Raw genomic sequence first — 27011 nt, 5'->3', positions numbered from 1 at the left:
TTGCTGACATGCTTTAAGTGACATGCATGTCAGTCTAAAAAATCATTCATCAAAACATTCCTCCCAGCCGGCCTGCATCGTCACCAGCCAGGCTGTTGTTGTCTGGTATGTGTTCAAGTGGAAAGATACTTGATACCATGGTAACAGTTGAAAATGATAACTTGACAAAACGCAAAACTGCAAAGTAAAATCCTGTTTATTCTGTTCTTGGAAAATAAAAAATATATAAATCGATGTGCCTTATGGAAATAGTAGAACACAATTTGGTCAAACACAAAGGATAGCATTAGCAAAGTCCCTGTACAATTCTTGAGTAATTAACCATTCATCCTCGATTTGTAAGATCAATATCACAGTATTATCCATGCATAACATTGTGAAAGGCACTTGATTAATTTACACTGTGAACCTTTGAGAGACAAAATACTTCTACAAATCAAACAACAAAGAAAAGAGATCAGGCAACACAACTCTGCCACATCTCTTTGAAAAAAAGAAGTAATTTTTCAAAAATCGCCTGTTCTATTGAGCTTTGGATACATTAGCACACCTGATTACAAAATGCTGCCTAGGCTATATGCTGAAATGCCTTACACACAACAAATCATCAATGTTCATCTATATATATATACGACTAGTGTCTGTGTGTCTGTGTGTCTGTCTGTGTGTCTGTGCGCGATGCGCGGCCAAGGTTCTCGATGGATCTGTTTCAAATTTGGTGATCATATTCAGGTACACCCTGGACACAACCTGGTCGATGAGATATTTCAACACGTGCTCTCAGCGCGCAGCGCGGAACCGATTTTGGTTCCACCTCAGCTATTTTGGTTCCACCTCAGCTTACCCGGGCCCCCATACCGACACACCATAGCCGCTACACCACATCACAACGCCAAAGTTCTCGGTGGATCTTTTTCAAATTTGGACACCGTATTCAGCTACACCCCGGACACAATATCATCGATGAGATATTTCAACACGTGCTCTCAGCGCGCAGCGCTAAACTCATTTTCGTTTTTGTGTTCATTTCACCATTATAAGTAACTCTTCCTTATCTTCTCCAGTGTTTGGCGTTTATCTCCCTTCCTTCGTGTGGTATTCATACAAGGCAGACAATGAATGGAATGGGAGTTGCAAAGTCGGAAAACAAAGCCCGATCAAAATGCTCACGTTCGCTACTTGTGAAAATGCACTCGGTGCCGAGTCCGTGTTTGTCGTCATTGACACTCGAGGCTGCGTTTACGGAAATACCCGATCCAGCCGGTGTACCTATTTACCGAAAACGGCGCAAACAGCAGAAAGTTCATCAATATAAGTTCATATTATTAAGTTTTTTGTTTGAGTTTATATATTACATTTAATGTTTACTGCCAAAAATCAGCAAATGAGCGCCATACACTAATTTCTGTTATCATTGTTCAATGGCTTTATTGTCATTTTTCCGTAAAAAGATAGATTTAACTCCAGACTGTAAGTTATTTTGCATTGCATGTATCAAAGGTATGGCGGTACAATTTGGACCTACTGTTTTTTTAAAGCCAGGACATTTGGACCTATTGGTTTTTTTTTAGGGAGGTCCAAATGACCCATTTTCTTAGGCTGGCAACAACACTGTGGAACGTTTGTTATTGGCAAAACAATACATTCACAGATATTTTGACCCAACGGTCTTTTAAGTGAACAGACAAACAAATATTCACACAAAACTTATCTTGATAAAATTAGTTTACGCCCACTCGTCAGGAAGCCGAGCGAATGAATTTAGAAGTATTTACAAGCAAAAGGGACTTGCGCCCGCTAACTAAACCTCGTACAAACAACCTTAACCTCGTACAAACAACCTTAACAGGAAACACATGGTCAAAATGGAAACACATGGTTGACCAGTTAAAACAGCGATCGCAGCAAAAAAACTGACTCCGATGTGTATGTTATGCAGTGTCCAATCAATATTGGAAAATCTGCACATCGGAGCCATGATCGTTGCAGCGATCGCAAAGCTTGCGTTTACAGCTTCCCACGCTGCCGTGACCCCGACCTCAAACATACACATCGGAGTCAGTTATTTACTGCGATCATTGTTTTACCTTGTCCACCATGACTTGTTTCCCGTAAATACTGACAGAGTTATTTCCGGAAAATGTCCATTAGGAATTCATGGTAATAATTCAACATAAATTTTGACAAAACAGAATTATGTATTCACACACACACACACACACACACACAAGCAACTTGCTGATGTCTTGAATAAAACAAAGATTCTTATGGAATGTACATTTATACAGAAAGATACAAAAGGAATTCTTTGATATGTGCCTCATTCTTTGCTGCTTCGTTGCAAAATGATTGTTAAAAATCACACTATCCAATTAAATGCGCATTTTATTCTGTTTAAGAGCAGACCAAATTCAATATAATTCACATTTAGTTAAGTCAACAACCAACATATCAAACATTACAGCTAGCATTAATTTCACAAATAACACACACACACACACACACACACACACACACACACACACACACACACACACACTAATTCTTTTACACACACACACATGCTTATTCTTTAACATACAAACATGCATTCACTCGCACACACACACACCCACACACACACATTTGACTGTCTTACTCACACATACACGTGCACTCACAAGCACATACACAGAGACGTGTACACACAAACACTCACACAACTACCTTTTTGTAGCCGCCGGCTATTTATAGCCCAGCTACTTTGGTTTCGCTCTCTGTGGTTGTTTGTTTGTCCAGTTGTTGTCCAGTTGAAGAATGGGGACTGTATCTCTGGTTAGTCAAGCTGTTTCTGCATGATCAACACTTGAGGTTTAAAATCTGAACAACCTCCGTTTCTTCTTGCTCACAGCTTCTTGCTCACAGCGCACCACTCCAACAAAAAAATCCCCATCAGTCCTCTTTGAAAACAACATCAGACACTTGTTCCGCAATACCTGAAAAACACAAAATCAGTGAATAGAAAATGGTTAGATCCGTCCGTCTCACCTAACCCACCATGAACACTACCCCAGACCTGAGCAGGCTTTCACATGGAACAATTGGGTGGCCGAGTGGTAACGCACTTGCGCTCAGAAGCGAGAGGTTGCGAGTTGGACCCTGGGTCAGGGCGTTAGCAATTTTCTCCCCCCTTTCCTAACCTAGGTGGTGGGTTCAAGTGCTAGTCTTTCGGATGAGACGAAAAACCGAGGTCCCTGCGTATACACTACATTGGGGTGTGCACGTTAAAGATCCCACGATTGACGAAAGGGTCTTTCCTGGCAAAATTGTATAGGCATAGATAAAAATGTCCACCAAAATACCCGTGTGACTTGGAATAATAGGCCGTGAAAAGTAGGATATGTGCCGAAATGGCTGTGATCTGCTGGCTGATGTGAATGCGTGATGTATTGTGTAAAAAAATTCCATCTCACACGGCATAAATAAATCCCTGCGCCTTGAATATGTGCGCGATATAAATTGCATAAAATAAAAAAATAAAAATAAAAAAAATAAATCCCTGCGCTTAGAACTGTACCCACGGAATACGCGCGATATAAGCCTCATATTGACTGATTGAATATCATCCTTCCTGAAACCCAGTGCATGAAGCACCACAAACGCCTTTGGAGGCAAGGCCAGTCAAACAGGGTTGAGATTTTACAGCTAATTTAAAAGCCACACAAAAGCTGCCATGGATGGATACGCAAAGGTTCCCAAGAACGGACAAGGAGACAGCAGCAGCCGGACCCAATCACAAACAGAACTCCACAATAGACAGGTATCTAGCCGGCGACGTAGAAGAAACGTCTAGCTTCTATAAATAGCCCGTGCTCTTTGCCGGCAGACAACTCTGCAGAGTCTGCTGTGAAGGGAGCTCTAGACTACTGCATCACCCTGTCACATACCACACTTGGTGATGAAACAAAAATCCACTGCCTGGCTGCTTGAGTAGGAATTATTTAGGATGTTATATGCAATTCAGCAAAAATGTCTGCTTTGCGCAGGCTGTTGATTTTTGGTATGTGTCAAAGGGGAAGATGCTCTTATCACACGTAAAGGCCTGGACAGATTGGTGGGGGTGCTCATGTTCTCTTACCCGAGAAGGGAGGCACCTTAAGACAATTTTTTCAATGCTACTACTGCTACGTCAATTAGAAAATTTGAGTTAGTTAATCAAATCAAAATAATGAATTTTCTCTGTACGACATGCATGCATGCATGCATGCACACACACACACACACGCACACACACACACACACACCCACACATGCACAGAGAATACGTACCACACAAATTGCTCCCAATTTTGATGTACAGGTATCCATCCATGCCAAACTTTGTACCCCACGAGTTGCGCACAATGTAGTAAGGAACAGGACCTGAACCAAAAAAGATGTAAACACACATTACAATTCTTAAAGGTACAATACCTAAGAGAACATGCCCTCAGAATATTCTACTTTACAAATAATGCCTCCTGACTTTACAAATGTAGTAAAATAGGCTAAGAAAGAGCACTTCTCTTAGCGACTGTTTGAAGGCATTACTTCCCCTGAGTTACTTAATAATAATAATAATAATAATGCATAATATTTCTATAGCGCATGTATCCAGGGTTTAACTCTGCTCAAAGCGCTGTTTATGTAAGTGACGCTGGTAACTAGGGTGCCGCATCCTGGTCTAGCTGGTCTTTGTATGTCCAGCACTGGGGAGCAGAAGCGCTTTGAAGCTTGGTTTAATTAATTAGCACACTTGTGGTGCGTTTTTGAGCAGATCGTGTTGTGTGCATCTAGTTTAAGGTACAGTGGATTCCTTGATTCTCCAGAGTCGTCAAATTTGCCAGAAACTCTCCCCCCTCTTCCCCGTCAAACTAAATAGTATCCATTAAGATGATCGAGCTACTGAAATAAAATAAATGTACAACCTGCAAAATTTAGAACATACTTTCGTCCGTCTGCAAGATGTCCGCCAGCATAATATCTTAGCACGGATCCAGAGCTCACCTGTCTTATCATAGCCGACGATCTGCACGGCGTGGTTAATGACGTTGTTGCAGTGGAACTGGATGACACCGCCCACGTAGTTGTGCCAGGTTGTGGCATCCACTGCTGCGGCCAACGGTCCGACAGAGTCCAGATAGGACACCAGTAGGTCCTCAGTTTTTGCAAGACTGTAACGAGAATGTCTGGTTTACCATGGGATAGAATTTGGACAAGCAGCACTTCTGAGAAATACCCTGTACAGTGAACCCCCCCCCCCCTTTTTTTTAGACCCCTCGACGGGCGCAATGGCCTAGTGGATAAGACATCGGCCTCCCAAACCGAAGGTCGTGGGTTCAAATCCTGGCTACGTCTGGTGGGCTAAGGGTGGAGATTTTTCCGATTTCCCAGGTAAACTTATGTCCAGACCTGCTAGTGCCTTATCCCCCTTCGTGTGCACACGCAAGCACAAGTCCAAGTGCGCACAGAGAAGATCCTGTAATCCATGTCAGATTCCAGTACCTGTAAAAACATAAAAATACCCTGCATGCTTCCCCTGAAAACGGTGCATGGCTGCCTAAATGGCTTTCTTTCTTTCTTTATTTGGTGTTTAACGTCGTTTTCAACCACGAAGGTTATATCGCGACGGTGCCTAAATGGCGGAGGAAAAGAAGGGCATACATGTAAAAACACAATAATGCAAAATAGACGTGTACGTGTGAGTTTCATCTCATGAACGCAGAAGAAGAATACCCCTCAATTCAATACTCCCTCCGGGCGGGCATGTAGCTCAGTCGGTAGCGCGCTGGATTTGTATCCAGTTGGCCGCTGTCAGCGTGAGTTCGTCCCCACGTTCGGCGAGAGATTTATTTCTCAGAGTCAACTTTGTGTGCAGACTCTCCTCGGTGTCCGAACATCCCCGTGTGTACACGCAAGCACAAGACCAAGTGCGCACGAAAAAGATCCTGTAATCCATGTCAGAGTCCGGTGGGTTATAGAAACACGAAAATACCCAGCATGCTTCCTCCGAAAGCGGCGTATGACTGCCTAAATGGCGGGGTAAAAACGGTCATACACGTAAAAGCCGTGGGAGTTTCAGCCCATGAACGAACAAACAAACAAACAATACTCCCTCCCTTTTAAGACCCCGTTTTATCCGATTTTCTACTCATAACCTTAATATATTTGCCCTCATTATCAGACTCCCTCCTTCTTCAAGCCTGATTTTCTCCAATTTTTTTCCCAAAAGGTCTTAAAAGGGGGGTGGGGGGGGGGGAGGGAGGGGTTCACTATATACGATTCCAGTTTTGACCCGTCAACAAGTCTAAAAATAGAATGTCTGGTTTACCCGTTTTCAATTTCTTAAAAGCCAATGGTGTCGATCTGTGAAAATTCATTCATAAAAACACTCTCACTCTGCAAAGCAAGCAAGCACCCAGGCTGTTAAGTTTGGGTATGTGTCAAAGTCGAGGGCTGTTCCTGTCCCATGTAAAGATCTGTGATGGTGACTCAAACAATTTTCACAGGCAGGGTACTGTGCTATTAGGTCAGACATCTTATAAACACCAACTGCATACAGTCATATTTATATCTTCAAACACTTACTGCATACAGTCGTATTTATCTCTTGAAACACTTACTGCATACAGTCATATTTATATCTTCAAATACTTACTGCATAGTCGTATTTATATCTTCAAATACTTACTGCATACAGTCGTATTTGTATCTTGAAACACTTACTGCATACAGTCGTATTTATCTCTTGAAACACTTACTGCATACAGTCGTATTTATATCTTCAAATACTTACTGCATACAGTCGTATTTGTATCTTCAAATACTTACTGCATACAGTCATATTTATATCTTCAAATACTTACTGCATAGTCGTATTTATATCTTCAAACACTTACTGCATACAGTCGTATTTATATCTTCAAATACTTACTGCATACAGTCGTATTTATATCTTCAAACACTTACTGCATACAGTCGTATTTATATCTTCAAATACTTACTGCATACAGTCGTATTTATATCTTCAAACACTTACTGCATACAGTCGTATTTATATCTTCAAACACTTACTGCATACAGTCGTATTTATATCTTCAAACACTTACTGCATACAGTCGTATTTATATCTTCAAACACTTACTGCATACAGTCATATTTATATCTTCAAACACTTACTGCATACAGTCGTATTTATATCTTCAAACACTTACTGCATACAGTCGTATTTATATCTTCAAACACTTACTGCGTACAGTCGTATTTATATCTTCAAATACTGACTGCATACAGTCGTATTTATCTCTTCAAACACTTACTTCATACAGTCGTATTTATATCTTCAAATACTTACTGCATACAGTAATATAATTTATATCTTCAAATACTTACAGCATACAGTCGTATTTATCTCTTCAAATACTTACTGCATACAGTCGTATTTGTATCTTCAAATACTTACTGCATACAGTCATATTTATATCTTCAAATACTTACTGCATAGTCGTATTTATATCTTCAAACACTTACTTCATACAGTCGTATTTATATCTTCAAATACTTACTGCATACAGTCATATTCATATCTCCAAATACTTACAGCATACAGTCGTATTTGTATCTTCAAATACTTACTGCATTCAGTCATATTTATATCTTCAAATACTTACTGCATAGTCGTATTTATATCTTCAAACACTTACTGCATACAGTCGTATTTATATCTTCAAACACTTACTGCATACAGTCGTATTTATATCTTCAAACACTTACTGCATACAGTCGTATTTATATCTTCAAACACTTACTGCATACAGTCGTATTTATATTTTCAAACACTTACTGCATACAGTCGTATTTATCTCTTGAAACACTTACTGCATACAGTCATATTTATATCTTCAAATACTTACTGAATAGTCGTATTTATATCTTCAAACACTTACTGCATACAGTCGTATTTATATCTTCAAACACTTACTGCATACAGTCGTATTTATCTCTTCAAACACGTACTGCATAGTCGTATTTATCTCTTGAAACACTTACTGCATACAGTCGTATTTATATCTTGAAACACTTTCTGCATACAGTCGTATTTATATCTTGAAACACTTACTGCATACAGTCGTATTTATATCTTCAAAACACTTACTGCATACAGTCATATTTATATCTTCAAACACTTACTGCGTACAGTCGTATTTATATCTTCAAACACTTACTGCATACAGTCGTATTTATCTCTTCAAACACTGACTGCATACAGTCGTATTTATCTCTTCAAACACTGACTGCATACAGTCGTATTTATCTCTTCAAACACTTACTGCATACAGTCGTATCTATATTGCATACAGTCGTATCTATATATCTTCAAATACTTACTGCATACAGTCGTATTTGCCAATCTCCAGAGTCTTGCTTGCGGGCAGCAGGTGGCACAATCCATCCTTGTTTGTCAGCGGGTACTCGCTCTCATATGTAATGCCAGACTGAAAAACAAACAAAATAGGTGAAAAACTTAAATGTGCATGCTCTCATAGTCAATGGCAAACTAAGAAAACAAACATGACTGTATGTGATGCCACAGGTGAAAATGAAACAAGAAGGGCAAAGCCCATACGACTCACATGCTTGACCTCGACCTTTAGGGTAACTAAACCTAGCAATGACATCATACACTAAGAACTGCTTTACACATTTTTCCTACCAAAATACATGTGACCTTGACCCAAGGTCAAGGTCATGCAACACAAAGCTGTTAATTCAAGACATAGGAAGTACAATGGTGCTTATTGGCTCTTTCTACCATGAGATATGGTCACTTTTAGTGGTTCACTACCTTATTTTGGTCACATTTCATAAGGGTCAAAGTGACCTTGACCTTGATCATATGTGACCAAATGTGTCTCATGATGAAAGCATAACATGTGCCCCACATAATTTTTAAGTTTGAAACAGTTATCTTCCATAGTTCAGGGTCAAGGTCACTTCAAAATATGTATACAATCCAACTTTGAAGAGCTCCTGTGACCTTGACCTTGAAGCAAGGTAAACCAAACTGGTATCAAAAGATGGGGCTTACTTTGCCCTATATATCATATGTAGGTGAGGTATTCAATCTCAAAAACTTCAGAGAAAATGGGAAAAATGTGAAAAATAGCTGTTTTTAGGCAACATTTATGGCCCCTGCGACCTTGACCTTGAAGCAAGGTCAAGATGCTATGTATGTTTTTTGGGGCCTTGTCATCATACACCATCTTGCCAAATTTGGTACTGATAGACTGAATAGTGTCCAAGAAATATCCAACGTTAAAGTTTTCCGGACGGACGGATGGACGGACGGACGACTCGGGTGAGTACATAGACTCACTTTTGCTTCGCATGTGAGTCAAAAAACCCAGTCTGGTTGATTTGTTTCTGTATTGATTTTTTACTAGACAGCTGAAGAAGTTCACATATTTTGGCAGGATTTTGTTTTTCAACTGACAGAATATGTTTTTTATGCTTGTTTATGCCTTCATGCAAAAGTTTTCCATATTTTCATCAAGGACTTTTCATTTTACTCAATTTAGTGGCAACAATATTGTAGCATATATTTTCTATGTGTGATACAAAAAGCTAAAAAGTGAGTGCTAGAGAAAATCTCTGGCGCCTGTAAGATATCAGTGCTGTCATGTAATTCAGACAAACCAGTGCGAAACTGTGTTGCAAGCAACCTCCACAGTTCATACACATTCAGCAAAATGAGTCAATATATTGCTGGCCTGAAGCATTATTACCATTCTTTCTTAAACTAAATTACAAAGTTTGACTGGCAAAAACCGATCAGCTGGGGCTTTGGGATTTAAAGGAAAATATCATATATTTTCGTAAAATGTACATGTTTGTACCGGTACCACTGCACAGTGGAACACCCCTTTTAAGACATTCAAAATCCTGAGAAAATCATGTCTTAAAAAAGGAGGGAGTCTTAAAATATTGGTAGAATTATAGAGGTTATGAACAGAAAATCGGAGAAAGCAGGGCCATTAAAAGGGAGGAAGTCCAACATTGGGAGGTCCGTTTGTTTGTTTGTTCGTTCATGGGGTGAAACTCCCACGGCTTTTACGTGTATGACCGTTTTTACCCCGCCATTTAGACAGCCATACGCCGCTTTCGAAGGAAGCATGCTGGGTATTTTCGTGTTTCTATAACCCACCGAACTCTGACATGGATTACAGGATTTTTTCGTGCGCACTTGGTCTTGTGCTTGCGTGTACACACGGGGGTGTTCGGACACCGAGGAGAGTCTGCACACAAAGTTGACCCTGAGAAATAAATCTCTCACCGAACGTGGGGACGAACTCACGCTGACAGCGGCCAACTGGATACAAATCCAGCGCGCTACCGACTGAGCTACATCCCCGCCCATTGGGAGGTCTTAAAAGGGGGGTTCCGCTGTACTCGTAAAAGCTCAGAATGTAAGTCACCTGCACGACGTAGCTGAGAGCCGTGCAAATATCGCCTCCCTCACAGCCTCGATTTCCAAACTTTGTTGAGCAGTCGATGAGCTGTTGGACCGATAGAAGGGGTGCACTCGTGTTGTGCTTTATTCCGTAGGCGCTTTCAATGGTTTCGGCTACAGCAAACGCCCTGAAAATGAAAGCAAATTGTCTAAGAGAATAATACTGAACATTAACAGAATGTTTAAAAACTTAATGAAAATGACAATCAGTAAATGATTTTCATTTTCATTTATATTTCATTCATACAACGTTCCATATATTAACCCATTTTGTCATTTGATCGGTAACTTTAATTCAGACAAATTCAAATTCAGCCCAAATCCAAACGATTGTGGACGGTTACCGTATCTCAGTTTTGGGGGCAAATTGGCACATACAGACAAAAGAAATTCAATATGGATCCTTAAAGTTTGGGAACTTTCATCTCAGTTTTTCAACTACAGTACATATAAAAGAAATTTAGTCAGAACTCAAACAAGTGCAAACTTATCCGAAAAAAATTCAACAGCGCTGCAAGGCACCCTTCTTCCTTGTTTCAGTTACTTACTTTCTTGTTGCCGCATTTATTTCATAAAACAATCAAGTGCTCTTAATCTACAAGACAATTAACTCACAAAACAACCCCAACAAAATCCACATGAAAAGTGGAACACATTCTCTTACGTTATTTTGTAAAAAATATTCTTTATGGTTTTTATGACCAAATGCATTTCAAGGCACAGTACACTTACCAACATGCCCCGCACTGCTCCTGGTTCTTGACAGGGGAAACAACCCCCCTCTCTCGCCTGAAACAAAAGTCAAGGAATATTGTTCTTGCAGATTAGATTGTACAATACAGAAGTACTTACCATTTTTGTATGATTGCTTCAATTTTTTTTATTTGTTTATTGTATACCTGTCACTACAGCATGACAATATAGTTCAACTTGTTCTATCCCCAATCTGGTACATGCAACCACACACACACACAAATGCACACTGACATGCACAAATGCGCATACACATGCACACACACTGGTCATAGCTACATACAACCAACACGCTGGATACAATTAATGCCTTGAAAATTGTTAATTCAAGTTGGGGCGGGGATATAGCTCAGTTGGTAGCGCGCTGGATTTGTATTCAGTTGGCCGCTGTCAGCGTGAGTTCGATCCCAGGTTCGGCGGAAATTTATTTCAGAGTCAACTTTGTGTGCAGACTCTCTTCGGTGTCCAAACTTCCTTCCGTGTACACTACATTGGGTGTGCACGTTAAAGATCCCACGATTGACAAAAGGGTCTTTCCTGGCAAAATTGCTTAGGCACAGTTAATAATTGTCTACCTATACCCGTGTGACTTGGAATAATAGGCCGTGAAAGGTAAATATGCGCCGAAATGGCTGCAATTACTGGCCGTATAAAATTTCATCTCACACGGCATCACTGCAGAGCGCCTAGAACTGTACCCACGGAATATGCGCGATATAAGCCTCATTGATTGATTGATTGAATACCACCCTCCAATTCACCCTCATTGAAAAAATCTACTCCCTTAAGAATATACCAAGAAAGAAAATGATAAATTCACCAGTCAATTTTTGTCGGTGGTGCTTTGGGTTGTTGGAGAAGATTTAAATACACTGGTGACTTCTCAGACTCAAACTTGAGTGATGTGTCATGAGGCTTTGTTGGCCGCAAGTCATTCAGATACTGGGCTGAAACACAACAATTATGAAAATGACACCAAAAATATCAAACACATGTAGACATCACGTACAGACTGGGCCGAAATTAACAATGAAATCCATTCCAACATCTTCTTCTTCGTTCATGGCTAAAACTCACACGGCTTTTATATGACCGTTTTTACCCAGCCATTTGGGCAGCCTTACACCACTTTGAGGGGATCAAATGAAATCCAACAAATTACAACAAGGGGGAAAAATTTAAAACATTGAACATAAAAACTTTCCCCTCTTTATTCATAGTGTAAAAATGAAAATCTGCTTTACCAATGATACGTACCGGTACTATAATCTTGATAAAACAAATCTTAAATCTCTAAAGGTGCTAAACGAACTGGAATTCTAGAAACTGTTTATTTGAAGATTTTCTCCTTTTTTGATGCAAACTCTGCCACAACAATCAATCAATCAATCAATATGAAGCTTATATAGCGCGTATTCCGTGGGTACAGTTCTAAGCGCTTGTCTAAATTAAGATACCTTTTTTCATGCAAAGCCCAAGAAAACATAGGACACACACAGGGCGGAGAAATTAGCAACTTTACCTTTGAATTCGTCCGTGCTCAAATCTGAGAACTGGGTGACACCATACACAGGACTTCCATCTTTGTATGGTTCATTCAGCTTGTCTATCTGCTGCAGGTTGTGCTGAAAAATGGCAGTTGAGACGAAAATTAAAGGCACAGTCCCTCCCCTGTAAATAATTTGGCTCAACCACCATCTCAGATCTGACGCGTGTTTCTTTCAGGCGAGATATTCTTTCGGCTAGCCGTTCGCGAAGCTAGGAGGCGAGATTGTCTATGAAACGGTTTAATGGCTAGCTACGCAAGAATTAAACACCATTGGCATTGGTTGATTCCGAAAAGGTCGTCTGCACTGGTCGGTAAAAAACCATGGACAGCCAATCGGATGGGCAGCTGCGTGGCCGCCATGTTTTCTCGCCAAGCGAGCAAGCCCAAAGCTACCTTGCGTCGGCTAGCGTCACTCGCGGCGAGATGTGCCCAAGAAACGGTACTTCCTCGCCCCACTCGACAATCTCGCCTGTAAGAAACAGGGGACTGGCCAAGCTTATAGATCAACCCTCCACTTGCACACATTCCCAAATTCAACAGCCTGACTGCTTTTTGTGCATAGTGGGAAATTCATTTATTTAAGAATTAATTTCTTAAAAAGACACTGGTGTCCTGCACTGTATTTAGTTTTAAGAACATAATAATGCTGCGTCGCTCAAAAGAAATAACGGTTTTAGGTGTGACGGAAAAAAGAACAGGGCCGGAGTACGATGATAAATACAAGACTTCTTTCACAACCATTTGAAAAATACATACATACCCATGGCTGCCCACATAACGAAATCGTATTTCTCGTGTTTTGAACATGCCGGTGTTACAGCACAGAGCAGAGTCCGTCCCGCACTTTGCTCTGTGTACATGACGTGACCACCCAAACATCCGCACAACGCAACATGTTCACATATTTGTTTGCTTTGTCTTTATTACACATTTATATCTACATTTACCACTACAACACCAATTTGTTTACTTTATTTTGCAAGTGAATCGTTAGCATGCAAAATAACGTTAGCACGAGACGAACAAAGGGAAGACACTCATGCAAATTTTCTCAGAGCGCGTCTGCTTCTCCGACTGTTTCGATCGAATCGTGTAATATCTATTTTTGCAGAAACCTCCCGAAGCAATGCAGTCTCGATCAGCGGCTTCCACCTGTAACAATCGTTTTTATTTGGAATGTGACGTCAGGTCACACCTATCTCAACAAGAGGCGAAGCCTTCAAGGCTCCCGTAAGAAATCAACAAACAGTAACATAACACAAACTCACTCACTCCGTAACACACACACACACAAACACACACACACACACACACACACACACACGCACACACACACACAGTTAAAACTAACGCATCATATCAACTCCATGTATAATTTTCAAAAGAAGGCAAACAGATAAAATGACTAGGGTAATAGGTTAGGTACCTGCCATGTGGGCACTTTTTCCACTGCTGTCCTCAGTCCTATACTTTTCATCAAGACTTGTCACCATGCAGAGTAGATCTAAATTCGGAAGTCTTCATGTGGCTGAGGCATATATCTGACATAGCGTCGATCTTGTTGTAGGTTAACCTCCTTTCTGAAACAAATGGCAAAATGCGATTAGTTATGATGACTACAACCTACACAAATATAAACAGTGTTTTGAAACAGAATAGTCAGGTTATACAAGCCACTTTACCTATGCAGCATGGTAACCCTACAATATGCGAAACATGTCGACTGCAGCAGCCTGGTTCTTAAAATAATTCTGACGGTCAACACAGCCAGAAATGCCAACAAAGACAAGAAAGCTGTTGCAAGGTAAGCTTACCAAACGTTACATAGCGAATCATATGATAGTGCGTAAACAGCAAACAGTAGATCTACAATCAAAGAGAGGATCGAGTCTGGAATGAAACGCGATACAGATCTTGAATTCAAAAACTGTCTTTCACGTTCAAGGAAGTTGTTGCAAAGTACTTAAGACTTACTAAATTGTACAGACAAAACCATGACAGTGCATGTTTTGAATCTGAGGAAAAAATCGTGATCATTTTGACTTTGAGAACAGATTCATTCCGTTTCCTTATATCTGCATGTTCAAGTAAATGGTGGACAGTTTTTTTCGGGCAGAGTAAACTTAACTTGAGACTCTACTGCAAGTCTTGAAATTCACATAAATCGAACCACGAGCAAAGACATCCAAACATTACAGGCACTTTAGATCAACTCATTTCACTAGAGGTGACTGCCTAGCACTGTGTTTGACATCCGTGTCTGCTGAAATAAAAAGAAATTAAAACAAAACGGATTAACAGTAGGTGACACGTTATCAGAGAGACACTAGATCTGTCTCTGAACTTACCGGGATACGGCTGCAAGATCGACACTGACTGCCGCGCTTTCGACAGCTCTTCCTCGCGTGGACATTGGAAACACGCTGTGCAGATCAAATTGTAGGAAATCTCCCTTTGGTATCTTCTTTATTTACTTTTCTGGAGCTTAGAAACCGAACAACATGAAATCGTCTTCCCCGGCGAATCGGCGAGGTGAGAACTGGACCACAATCCTTCGCGCGACCCCTGACCTGATCTTGACACCTGACCTGCCGTCTACATGCCAAACACGACACAAACCAGTCAACTGCTTGTACCCCTTCAAAACCCCCCACCACCCGTTTTCTTTGGATACACGCTTTAACTACACACATGCCGACACAATGTTGATCATTGCTTCAATAATTTGAAGATGGTGCTTGAAAATTAACCACGTGAAATGAGTATTTCGGTGTTTAGCCAAAAATGTTAAAGTTTCTACCACAGACATACACACATACATACGCACGCACGCACGCACAGACAGACAAAGTTTACCATCGCATAGGCTACACTTACGTGAGCCAAAAACTAAGCGTCGCACAAAACCAGCGCCCCTCCATTACAAGAAATCCAACTCTGCAGAGGAATCAGTCAGGATATTGATTTTGGGTGTGTGTCCAACATAATAAAGGTTGTAAAAGGCTGCAAAGGCTTGGGCAGATCAATCTTGTACACTCAGATAGTTGTTTGTGAGTATGACTGTGCTTTATAAGATGTAGAGAATGGTTGCATCCGAGTTGTGTATACATGGAGCTCTGTCAGAACGGGAACGTCCCACTAGTCCGAGGGTTCACTAGTCTGAGGGTTCACTATAGACGCTTGATTTTCCAGTTATTATACCGCCCCTTAAAAGGCGGTATATAGGTTTCACTGCGTCTGTCTGTGTGTGTGTGTGTTTATTATTATGGTGAGCTTATATAGCGCGAACCACAATTAACTGTGCTCTCCGCGCTTTACATATATTAATTTCTGCCGTGTGAAATGGAATTTTTTTACAGACAGACAGACAAACAAACATTTTTTACACACAATATATAACGCATTCACATCGACCAGCAAACCTCAAGCCTGTTAGGCGAGCATTCACCTTTCGCGGCCTTTATTCCAAGTCACACGGGTATTTGATGGACATTTTTATTTATGCCTATACAATTTTGCCAGGAAAGACCCTTTTGTCAATCGTGGGATCTTTAACGTGCACACCCCAATATAGTGTACACGAAGGGACCTCGGTTTTTCGTCTCATCCGAAAGACTAGCACTTGAACCCACCATCTAGGTTAGGAAAGGGGGGAGAAAATAGCGGCCTGACCCAGGGTCGAACACACAACCTCTCGCTTCCGAGCGCAAGTGTGTTACCACTCGGCCATGTGTATGTGTGTGTGTGTGTGTGTGTGTGTGTGTGTGTGTGTGTGTGTGTGTGTGTGTGTGTGTGTGTGTCCGCAAATAGATATCCGATGTTTGAGAACCGATTTCAATGAAATTATGTGTGAGGCTGAAGTACAACCCAGGCTCGATCCTCTCCATAATTCAGGTTGGTGGGATAACTAATTGACCCTCACGGGCAAAAGGAAACCCGAGGTGCTATATAATATGACTAAAAACTGTAGGCAGTTCGATCTCGTAATTGTCCAGTCGGGGCGGTATCCTGATAAATTTAATATCCTTTCTTCAGTCAAAATATAAATAACTAAGTTTCTTGGGGGAAATAGTCTGAGATTTCTTCAGTCAAAATATAAAACACCACACTATCTTTTTGAATGTAAACAACTCAGTATTTTTATGAGAATATTCTTCGATTTGGTTCCCACAGCAGTGAAAAACACACACACGCACATCCACGCACATGATTGGTCGAAGCGGTCTTAAGGGGAAGTAATGCCTCTCTACCGCTTGTGTTCGTATGTTGCGACCATAGATCTATGGTTGCGATTGACTCCGAAAATGGAGAATATATAAAAGATTAGCGTTTCTGTTGAATTCTTGCAAAGCAGGTAACATTTTCGATGCGGAAGAAGAAGAATTGAAGTTGTTGATTGCCGATTACTTCCTCTCGGACTAGTCTTCTTCTTCTGCGTTCGTGGGCTGAAACTCCCTTGTACACTCGTGTTTTTTGCACGAGTGGAATTTTACGTGTATGACCGTTTTTTACTCCGCCATTTAGGCAGCCATACGCCGTTTTCGGAGGAAGCATGCTGGGTATTTTCGTGTTTCTATAACCCACCGAACTCTGACATGGATTACAGGATCTTTATCGTGCGCACTTGGTCTTGTGCTTGCGTGTACACACGGGGGTATTCGGAGTCTGCACACAAAGTTGACTCTGAGAAATAAATCTCTCGCCGAACGTGGGGACGAACTCACGCTGACAGCGGCCAACTGGATACAAATCCAGCGCGCTACCGACTGAGCTACATCCCCGCCCTCTCTAGCTCGGACTAGTGAACCCTAGCTCGGACTAGTGAAACTCTTCATCAAATACATTTTGTAATCTTCTGTGACACAACCGATATCGATCCTCAAAAAGAAGATGATTGTTTTGTTTGTTTTGCTTCCCAACCACGCCACTTTTATGGACCAAACACACGATACAGTCTCCGTGAGCACAAGACTGACAAGTTAAGTACGTACATACCTTGAAGATTTCTAGGCGACGGAAGAACTCGACCGTTCCGTTCTTGTAGGGCTTTTCAAAGTCGTCGATAAACTTTAAAAACTGATCTACAATGTCTGTAGGAGCTGAACAACTTGAACACAGCAAAATTGCTGACACAAACACTGCAAGCAGCCAAGCCATGTTGTCTCGTGACTTCCCTGTGGAACGAATCGCCGATACTAAACCGTTTAAAGATTACTCCGTGTAAAGAAGTGTCTACATATTCATAACAAGCATTTAATTCCGTATGAAGGATAACTCTTTCCGAAATATAGTGCGAGACAAAACGATGGGCTTAGTGCTAACTATGTAATCACATTTTTAAGCTTCTCAGACTGTGACGTGGAGCCGTAATCTATTTTACGGTTAGCTTTTTCTTATTTTCGATTCTCATTTGGTCAAAGATGAAAACATGCTTTGCACATGCGTAGTTACTAAGTTATTAACTTCCTGTGTGGTCTACTTTCAGTTTCTTCATTCTGCCTTTTGAGAACTTCCACATGGTCCTAGTTTGTCTACTCACAAAAATGGCAATGTGTCGAAGAATGTCTGGTCATGTGTGTCTGTCTATCTGGTATGTGTATGTGTGTGTTTGTGTGCAGGGGCGGACGAGGGGGCGGGGGGTTTCTGGGGTTTCCGGAAACCCCCTCCCCCCCCAGCCAAAAAATAAAAATATTTTTATAGTGCATTTCTTTATTTTACATTGAGTTTCAATTTTTGGGGTATTAATCAGTGAAAAAATCTGCTGCCTGAAACTGGTAATGATCATCCTCAGAATGCACCAGATTGCACCCTTTTGCATCCTTTTTTTTCAAAATTTTCCGGAGCCGTCGGCTCGGCGCTTCGCGCCTTCACACCCATATCTTCACAATATACTTTTGGAAACCCCCCCATAAAATGAACTGATCGCCCCTAGTGTGTGTGTGTGTGTGTGTGTGTGTGTGTGCCTGGCGGCGGGTATGCATGTGAGTGTGAATGAGGGTGTGGCAAGTAAGCGAAGTTGTCACTGCAACGACTTTGTGCTGGCCAGATAAGAATGAAATTAAAGAGCTGTGTGAAATCAGGGACCTATATCTATATATATATACGACTTGTGTCTGTGTGTGTGTGTGTGTGTGTGTGTGTGTGTGTGTCTGTGTATCTGTTTGTGTATTCGCCATGCACGGCCAAAGTTCTCGATGGATCTGCTTCAAATTTGGTGGGCATATTCAGGTTGACCCGGTACAGGACACAACCTGGTCGATATTTCAACACGTGCTCTCAGCGCGCAGCGCTGAACCGATTTTGGTTCCACCTCAGCTACCCGGGCCCCCATACCGACACACCATAGCCGCTACACCACATCACAACGCCAAAGTTCTCGGTGGATCTTTTTCAAATTTGGACACCGTATTCAGCTACACCCCGGACACAATATCATCGATGAGATATTTCAACACGTGCTCTCAGCGCGCAGCGCTGAATCGATTTTGGTTTTTGTGTTCATTTCACCATTATAAGTAACTCTTCCTTATCTTCTCATATTCTCCAGGTTTTCAGCGTTTACCTCCCTTCCTTCGTAATGGTGCACTATAGTGTGAGTGGAGCGTCTTCGGATATTCCCGGCGTTCTGTTACTGTTACTATTTTTAGAAGGTCAACGCAGTGTCCAGAACGTAAATTGGACCCGTAAATTATCCTCACTGTAAAAGTGCAAAGGTCGAATCAATTTATAGCCACGCGAAAAATACACTGTCATCTATCTCTCTATAGATACGGCTTCTCTGTGTTTTTGTGTGTGTGTGTGTGTGTGTGTGTGTGTGTGTGTGTGTCTCTATGTGAGCAACACCTGTGCATTGTTCAGTTCTGTTTGTGATGTGGTCTGGCGGCTTTTGTGTAAAGCCATAACTTGCTCAGTCCTGTTTGAGTGGAGTTCGCTTCCAAAGGTGATTAACACGGTTACATTCGTCGACAAGGATGGGACTCGATATGGTCAGGAATGGCATTATGGCTACTGAATCATTTTCGTGCTGTTCCCATTCCACGAATCTGGGAGGGACCTAAGCTTGGCGGGTCCATTGTTCGGACCCGGCGAAGCCGGCGTACGGCTCTAAGTACTTCTTCCCGGCGAAGCCGGCTACCCGGCGAAGCGGGTATTCATTCTAGTATCTAATATAGGTCTATGGTGAAATCAACTGTGAGCACCCAACTCACAAGATTGGCAGCTTATGCAGCTGCCATTTCTTGTGCGGCGAGCATTCCAGAGAAATTCGATAGCCATCTCTTGTCAAATCCCAGCCTCTTGAGGCGAGCAGAAATGCTACTTCCTATAGCTTGACTCACCAAAACTCACAGCTAAGAAACACCCCCAAATAACCTTCCCACATGGACCCCATGTGGGCCCCAAGTGGGATCCCACATGGTGACGTTGTGGGAAATCCCACATGGGCCCCATGTCGGCATGTGGGATTTGATTACGACTTCCAGTGGGAGCCCAGTGGGAAGTAAATGGGACACGAGAGGGAAACTGGTGGGACACGAATGGGAAACTGGTGGGACACAAGTGGGAAACGAGTGGGATCAGGGTGGGAAGCGAGTGGGATTCAGGTGGGAAATGAGTGGGATTAGGGTGGGAAACAAGTGGGATCATGGTGGAACACATGCAAGTGGGAAACGAGTGGGATTCAGGTGGGAAACGAGTGGGATCAGGGTGGGAAGCGAGTGGGATTCAGGTGGGAAACGAGTGGGATTCAGGTGGGAAGTAAGTGGGATTCAGGTGGGAAACGAGTCAGTGGGATTCAGGTGGGAAACGAGTGGGATTCAGGTGGGAAATGAGTGGGATTCAGGTGGGAAACGAGTGGGATCAGGGTGGGAAGCGAGTGGGATTCAGGTGGGAAACGAGTGGGATTCAGGTGGGAAACGAGTGGGATCAGGGTGGGAAGCGAGTGGGATTCAGGTGGGAAACGAGTGGGATCAGGGTGGGAAACGAGTGGGATCAGGGTGGGAAACAAGTGGGATTAGGGTGGGAAACGAGTGGGATTCAGGTGGGAAGTAAGTGGGATTCAGGTGGGAAGTAAGTGGGGTTGAAATTGGAAACGAGTGGGATTACAGCGATTAATGAGTGTTAAAATTATTGTATAACACATAATCCTGGAACAAACTTTGGGACTCAGTGCCAAATGAGGAAGCATAAGGATGAGCGATTTTAAAATTACCTCTACACCCAGTAGTCTTCCACATTTGGGCTTATTGTCTCTTATATATTTTTTTTTCTTCATTTTATGCATAGTCATATTCAAGTACATGTAGTGAAAATAAAATAAAATTAGACACAAAAATCATCTACACAGACAAAGTCATCAACATATTTAGAGGAGAAAAACAAACACAATAATCACATGCACACAGCAAATACATATTCAAGCACACACGCTAGTTTTTGTCACTGGAGTCTAAATTTCCTAATATAGCTGCTCTGCATCTTGCACGGCTGGACTGCGGTGGTGGTCCTCCTCTTCCCCTCCCAATCCCGTGCATCTTGCGGCGTGCGGCCCAAGATTTTGTCCAGCTCGCTGTCACTGGCCGTGTCCTTGTACTTAGACTTCACTGCAGCTGGAAATTAAAATGAAGATGAACACGAGTACAATATCAACTGCGGCGTTGCAGATAGGAGTTCATTACAGAGAAGCAAAGATCACATACATTTTACAAGTGTTTCATTCAATAGCAACTTTGCCTTTAGCAACTTGTATCAGAAAATTAGTTCGGATTTTATGTTAGTGAAAGTGTGCAAGCTGGCTGAACAATGATATTCAATTACAAAAACAAACAAGTCGCGTAAGGCGAAATTACAACATTTAGTCAAGCTCAGTGTCGAAATAACAGAATGAAACTGAACTCACTGCATTTTTACAGCAAGAGCGTATACTCGTAGCATCGTCAGTCCACCGCTCGATGCAAAGGCAGTGAAATTGACAAGAAGAGCGGGGTAGTAGTTGCGCTGAGAAGGATAGCACGCTTTTCTTTATCTCTATTCTTTTTAACTTTCTGAGCGTGTTTTTAATCCAAAGATATCACATCTATATGTTTTTGGAATCAGGAACCCACAAGGAATAAGATGAAATTGTTTTTAAATCGAATTCGGAAATTTTATTTTAATAATAATTTTTATATTTTTAATTTTCAGAGCTTGTTTTTAATTCAAATATAACATATTTATATGTTTTTGGAATCAGAAAATGATGAAGAATAAGATGAACGTAAATTTGGATCATTTTAAAAACAAATTATTTTTTTTACAATTTTCAGATTTTTAATGACCAAAGTCATTAATTAATTTTTAAGCCACCAAGCTGAAATGCAATACCGAAGTCCGGCCTTCGTCGAAGATTGCTTGGCCAAAATTTCAATCAATTTGATTGAAAAATGAGGGTGTGACAGTGCCGCCTCAACTTTTACAAAAAGCCGGATATGACGTCATCAAAGGTATTTATCTAAAAAAACGAAAAAAAAACGTCCGGGGATATCATTCCCAGGAACTCTCATGTCAAATTTCATAAAGATCGGTCCAGTAGTTTGGTCTGAATCACTCTACACACACACACGCACAGACAGACACACACACACACACACATACACCACGACCCTCGTCTCGATTCCCCCTCTACGTTAAAACATTTGGCGGAGGGGGAGGGAAGGGTACGTGTTCTGTGTATGTACGTATGGTTTATAATTATTTAATGTAATTATTTAATGCAATCTCAGATGTTTGGTTTCGTTTATCAACAACAAGAATCTCCCTGGCAGTGCTCGATCAATAACATATCTTGAAGATTTCTAGACGCTGGAAAAACTCTGCTGTTCCCGTCTTGTAGGGCTTTTCGAAATCGTTGATAAACTTTACAAATCGATCTACAATGTCTGTATGATTTGAAGTACAAGTACACTGCAAAATCACTGACACAAACACTGCAAACAGCCGAGCCATGTTTATCTCGTGACAGAATGAATAACTTGCACCCAAACCGTTTAAAGATTATTTAGTTTTAAGACGTGTGTGTCCATTCAAAACAAGTAATTGAGTGGCGAAAAAATTAACTGTATTTTCATTACAATGTCTCAGTATAAAGAGTGACTGAGATTTACATGTACTTTTGTATAGAACCCCAGCAGGTTGTCATTGTTTACCTTCAAGTATTTTACAGTTAGCTTCTTCTTACTTTCTATTCTCATTTGGTCAAAGTTGACAACCTGCTCAGCACATGCGCGATTACTATACTTCCTTTTCCTGTGAGCATCATGGCGGCTCAAATCTCAAAGAAGCGCAAGGCAAGTTATTCACGCAAATTTGCCGTAATGGAGAATAGGATATGAAAAATATAAGTTATATTGAATAAGAATATGTTTCTCCTTTATGTTTTGAAGTTGTTCCATGCAATCAACTTAGCAGATGGTTCAGATACTTTCGATTTTTGAGACAACCAGCATGACGATGAGCTTGTAAATAAAATGAAACAGAATCGCTATCGCTGCACCAATGCCCAAACGTATTAGGTTCAGTAAGCTATTATGAGATTTGTACAGGTTGTTGTTGAATATCTGATTGTTTCATCAATGTGCACTTTGCTGTCTGTTGATTGAGAACTGTCCAGTTACCACAGCTTGAGTACTTTCAACATGAAACATTGTATTTTCCTTTTCAGTTTGTGCAAGATGGCCTATTCAAGGCTGAACTAAACGAGTTCCTCACCCGTGAGCTGGCCGAGGATGGCTACAGCGGTGTTGAGGTGCGAGTGACTCCCACACGCACAGAAATCATCATCCTGGCAACCAGAACACAGAACGTTCTGGGCGAGAAGGGCCGTCGCATCCGTGAACTGACCTCCGTGGTTCAAAAGCGTTACAACTTCCCCGAGGGAACTGTTGAGGTGGGTAATGTTTCTGGATTGGACTAATGCAAACATTGAGTGACTGATACACTTCTCACATCTTCCATGCAGTCTTAGTCTAAATTCATAACGCTTAACATTTAAAACACATGCACAAAGTGAATAAGTGTACATGCCAGACTACATGCGGTTACTTTATACTATCATTTAATTTGTTTTGCTTTGGAGGCATAATCTGTACCCATAGATATTATCATTTGTTTAACGATGGAACTGTGTTGATACTTTGACCATTGCCTCAGATTCAGAATCTTGTGAAACTGAAAAGATAGCACCAACATGTCAATGTCATTGTCAAAGGAGGAAGAATTTATGTGGTTTACAAAATGACTATAACTCACTGTGACCGTAACTGTGACTAAGTTATGGTTGGATTTATTTGCAGTTGTACGCTGAGAAGGTTGCTACCCGAGGACTGTGTGCTATCGCTCAGTGTGAGTCTCTCAGATACAAGCTGATTGGAGGACTTGCTGTCAGGAGGTAAGAGTTCACTTATATTTTTTGAAGATTTAATGGATCTTTGCTTGTGAGTTGAAATGGCAATGTAACTCGAAAGTGCTTTGATTTTGTCATTTCTTGAGTTCTAGTAAAATCATTCAGAACATGTAGACTAAATCAGACCTGTTTATCCTTTCGGTTTGGCCGGAATTTGTATGGATTGAGGCTCCGAATTCTGCAATCCCGATAACCGAGTGAAGATTCCGGTCAGGCAACAATGTCAATTGGCAGAAGAAAGGCCAATAGCAAATAGCACTCGGTGCTACTGAACACAAAACGCACACAGTAGAAGATGACAGAGATAACACATTTTGCAAATCGTTTTGGCAAGTGCTTGGATAAGTGGGTCAGCAACTACTTTATGTACCCCACTTGCATGAATTCTTTGAGGTTTTGGTAAAGAAAATTAGCATGCCTGATCTTTAAATGTAACTGGGAATCTAGATAGGACTACTGGGTTGGTGTGTGAGTCACTGAGTGTATCTTTAAAAGATGCTGCATCATAGTATTAGGCCTAAAAAAAAATAGGTGTGGTTACGGTAACCCGACCTACCCTATTTTTAGGGGCCGACCCTATAACTTTTTTTTACATTTGTAAAAAAAAGAGAAGAAAACGAGTGCAGAAAACGCAATGAAAGCGCTCGAGTCGCACACTTATTTCCCTGTCAAGTAGGTTTAATTTGTACACATTAAAAAAAAAGTGATTGTCTACCTTCCTACCCTATTTTTTTTGGCTATGTTACCTTAACCACACCTATTTTTTTTTGGCCTTAGTAGCTCATCGCTTCTGTGCCATGACATTGCTTTTTCAATAGATGATTCCTGAAATAAGGACTGGGTGGCTGATTGGTAACGCACTTGCGCTCGGAAGTGAGAGGTTGCGAGTTCGACCCTGGGTCAGGGCGTTAGCAATTTTCTCCCCTCCCTTTCCTAACCTAGGTGGTGGGTTCAAGTGCTAGTCTTTCGGATGAAACGAAAAATCAAGGTCCCTTCGTGTACACTACATTGGGGTGTGCACGTTAAAGATCCCACGATTGACAAAAGGGTCTTTCCTGGCAAAATTGTATAGGCATAGATAAAAAAAAATGTCCACCAAAATACCCGTGTGACTTGGAATAATAGGCCGTGAAAAGTAGGATATGCGCCGAAATGGCTGCGATCTGCTGGTCGATGTGATGTGTTGTGTAAAAAATTCCATCTCACACGGCATAAATAGATCCCTGCGCCTTGAGTCCGAGTCTGGAGATACGCGCGCGATATAAGACTTCATATAACATAACTGTCCGGTTTGTATGGGTTGTGAGAGAGTCAAAACCCTTGCTTTTACTTTTAGGGAGACAAATTATCCACACATGCTCCTTGTCCACACCTTTCAGACACACCCCTCGCTAGTGACTGCATGTCAATTGTCTCACTGAGAGTGAAAGCAAGGATGTTCACTCTTTCTGTTTCACAACCCAGGGTTCATTCAGCCTTAGAGAAAAAGGCAACGGGACATTTGTCCCCCACCACCAAATTCCGATGGGACATAGTTGAGGTCAAGAGCCAAGAGGGCTTATGCAGGCGTTTTTTCAACAAAGATGCAAGAATTGTGCAATATGGTGCCATCTGTGAGTTAGTCACTTTGTTGTGTGTGTGTACATATCACGGCACAGATGTACGTAATCTCAATGCACTGACGCGTTGAAGAGAATTGTAATGGAAAGGGACATTTTCAGATTTAATGTGCCAATGGCGCAGGGCGCACAAGTAAACCGAACCCTGCAACCAATACAAACCTGACAATTAGTTTGTAGAATTTGTTTATTTGTGATTTATATTATTTAAAATTGGTTTAAGCATCTGTGTGTGTGATGTTGCAGTAATATTAATAATGTGTTATGTGGTTGAAGGGTGTGCTATGGTGTGCTGCAATCATGATCATGTGTTTTGTGGTTGTAAGGTGTGCTGCGGTTCATCATGATTGTGTGTGATGTGCTTGCAGGGCGTGCTATGGTGTGCTGCGGTTCATCATGGAGAGCGGCGCCAAGGGCTGCGAGGTGGTTGTGTCCGGCAAGCTGAGGGGTCAGCGTGCCAAGAGCATGAAGTTCACTGACGGACTTATGATCCACAGCGGTGAGCCGCTCAACGACTACGTCGACACCGCTGTCAGACACGTGCTGCTGCGTCAAGGTCAGTTCTGTTTCCTGCAAATTTTGTGTGTGGAGAATACATTAATATCATTAGTTTGTGGGGATATAAAAATGTGGGTAGTCTAGTAGTCAGATTATTTTATTGTCTGTTCTACTCCCAGACAATTACAAGTGCAGATGGATAAGTTATCTTGCTCGTCTGTACACAAGTGGTCATTTCAGACGAAAGCTTGTATTGGTCAATCATGAAATACTGTAGAGATCAAAAATAATTATTGGACATATTGTTTCCTTAAATTATTACCTGAAAATTTGTCAAGCTTATATCAAACAAAACAAGAGGTGATCTTTTGGAAAGAAAATGTCAACTTTCATTCTGTCTTGGTTTCTTGTTGCCCTGTTCTTGCTGGTTGAGTTTTTTCCCCCTTTGTTTGTATCAGTCAAAGTTATCCCTCGAACAAGTCCAATTTATAAGGATGCTAATTTTCTTGGGTTATTCCTAATTACAGGTTTAGGAAATAGTCCAGAAAATCGATATCAGCTCTGTGTACAAACCCTTTCTGCAATGTATGTTGAGGTTTAGGGCTCTGATAATCTTCAGTTAGATAT

General features: G+C 41.4%; 3 protein-coding genes across 4 annotated transcripts in view; 2 read left to right on the top strand and 1 right to left on the bottom strand.

The window, feature by feature from the left end:
• Positions 1-178: 178 nt before the first annotated feature.
• LOC138968654 (cathepsin O-like) lies at positions 179-18003 on the bottom strand. Its single transcript, XM_070341247.1, has 9 exons — positions 17826-18003; positions 12804-12906; positions 12102-12228; positions 11261-11317; positions 10494-10656; positions 8407-8513; positions 5026-5192; positions 4309-4401; positions 179-2975 (listed from the first exon to the last, which is right to left on the bottom strand). The coding sequence occupies exons 1-9, from the start codon at positions 17985-17987 to the stop codon at positions 2932-2934; spliced, it is 1023 nt and encodes a 340-aa protein (XP_070197348.1). The 5' UTR covers positions 17988-18003; the 3' UTR covers positions 179-2931.
• A 2240-nt stretch (positions 18004-20243) lies between these two features.
• LOC138969698 (uncharacterized) lies at positions 20244-20879 on the top strand. The gene has a single exon (XM_070342557.1). It carries the CDS (start codon positions 20244-20246, stop codon positions 20877-20879), a length of 636 nt encoding a protein of 211 aa, XP_070198658.1.
• A 2190-nt stretch (positions 20880-23069) lies between these two features.
• Positions 23070-27011, top strand: part of LOC138968656 (small ribosomal subunit protein uS3) — a 79226-nt gene continuing 75284 nt past the window's right edge. For both annotated transcript variants that reach the window (XM_070341250.1, XM_070341249.1), the window contains exons 1-4: positions 23070-23152; positions 23527-23751; positions 24158-24252; positions 26255-26442. In XM_070341250.1, the coding sequence (XP_070197351.1) occupies positions 23123-23152; positions 23527-23751; positions 24158-24252; positions 26255-26442 (538 nt within the window). In that variant the 5' untranslated portion in view covers positions 23070-23122. The remainder of the gene's footprint in view (positions 23153-23526; positions 23752-24157; positions 24253-26254; positions 26443-27011) is intronic.

Source organism: Littorina saxatilis, linkage group LG6 (genome assembly GCF_037325665.1).
Source record: "Littorina saxatilis isolate snail1 linkage group LG6, US_GU_Lsax_2.0, whole genome shotgun sequence".
NCBI lineage: Eukaryota > Metazoa > Mollusca > Gastropoda > Littorinimorpha > Littorinidae > Littorina > Littorina saxatilis.
The sequence above is the reverse complement of the archived record's forward strand: the minus strand, read 5'-3'. Positions and strand labels throughout refer to the sequence as shown.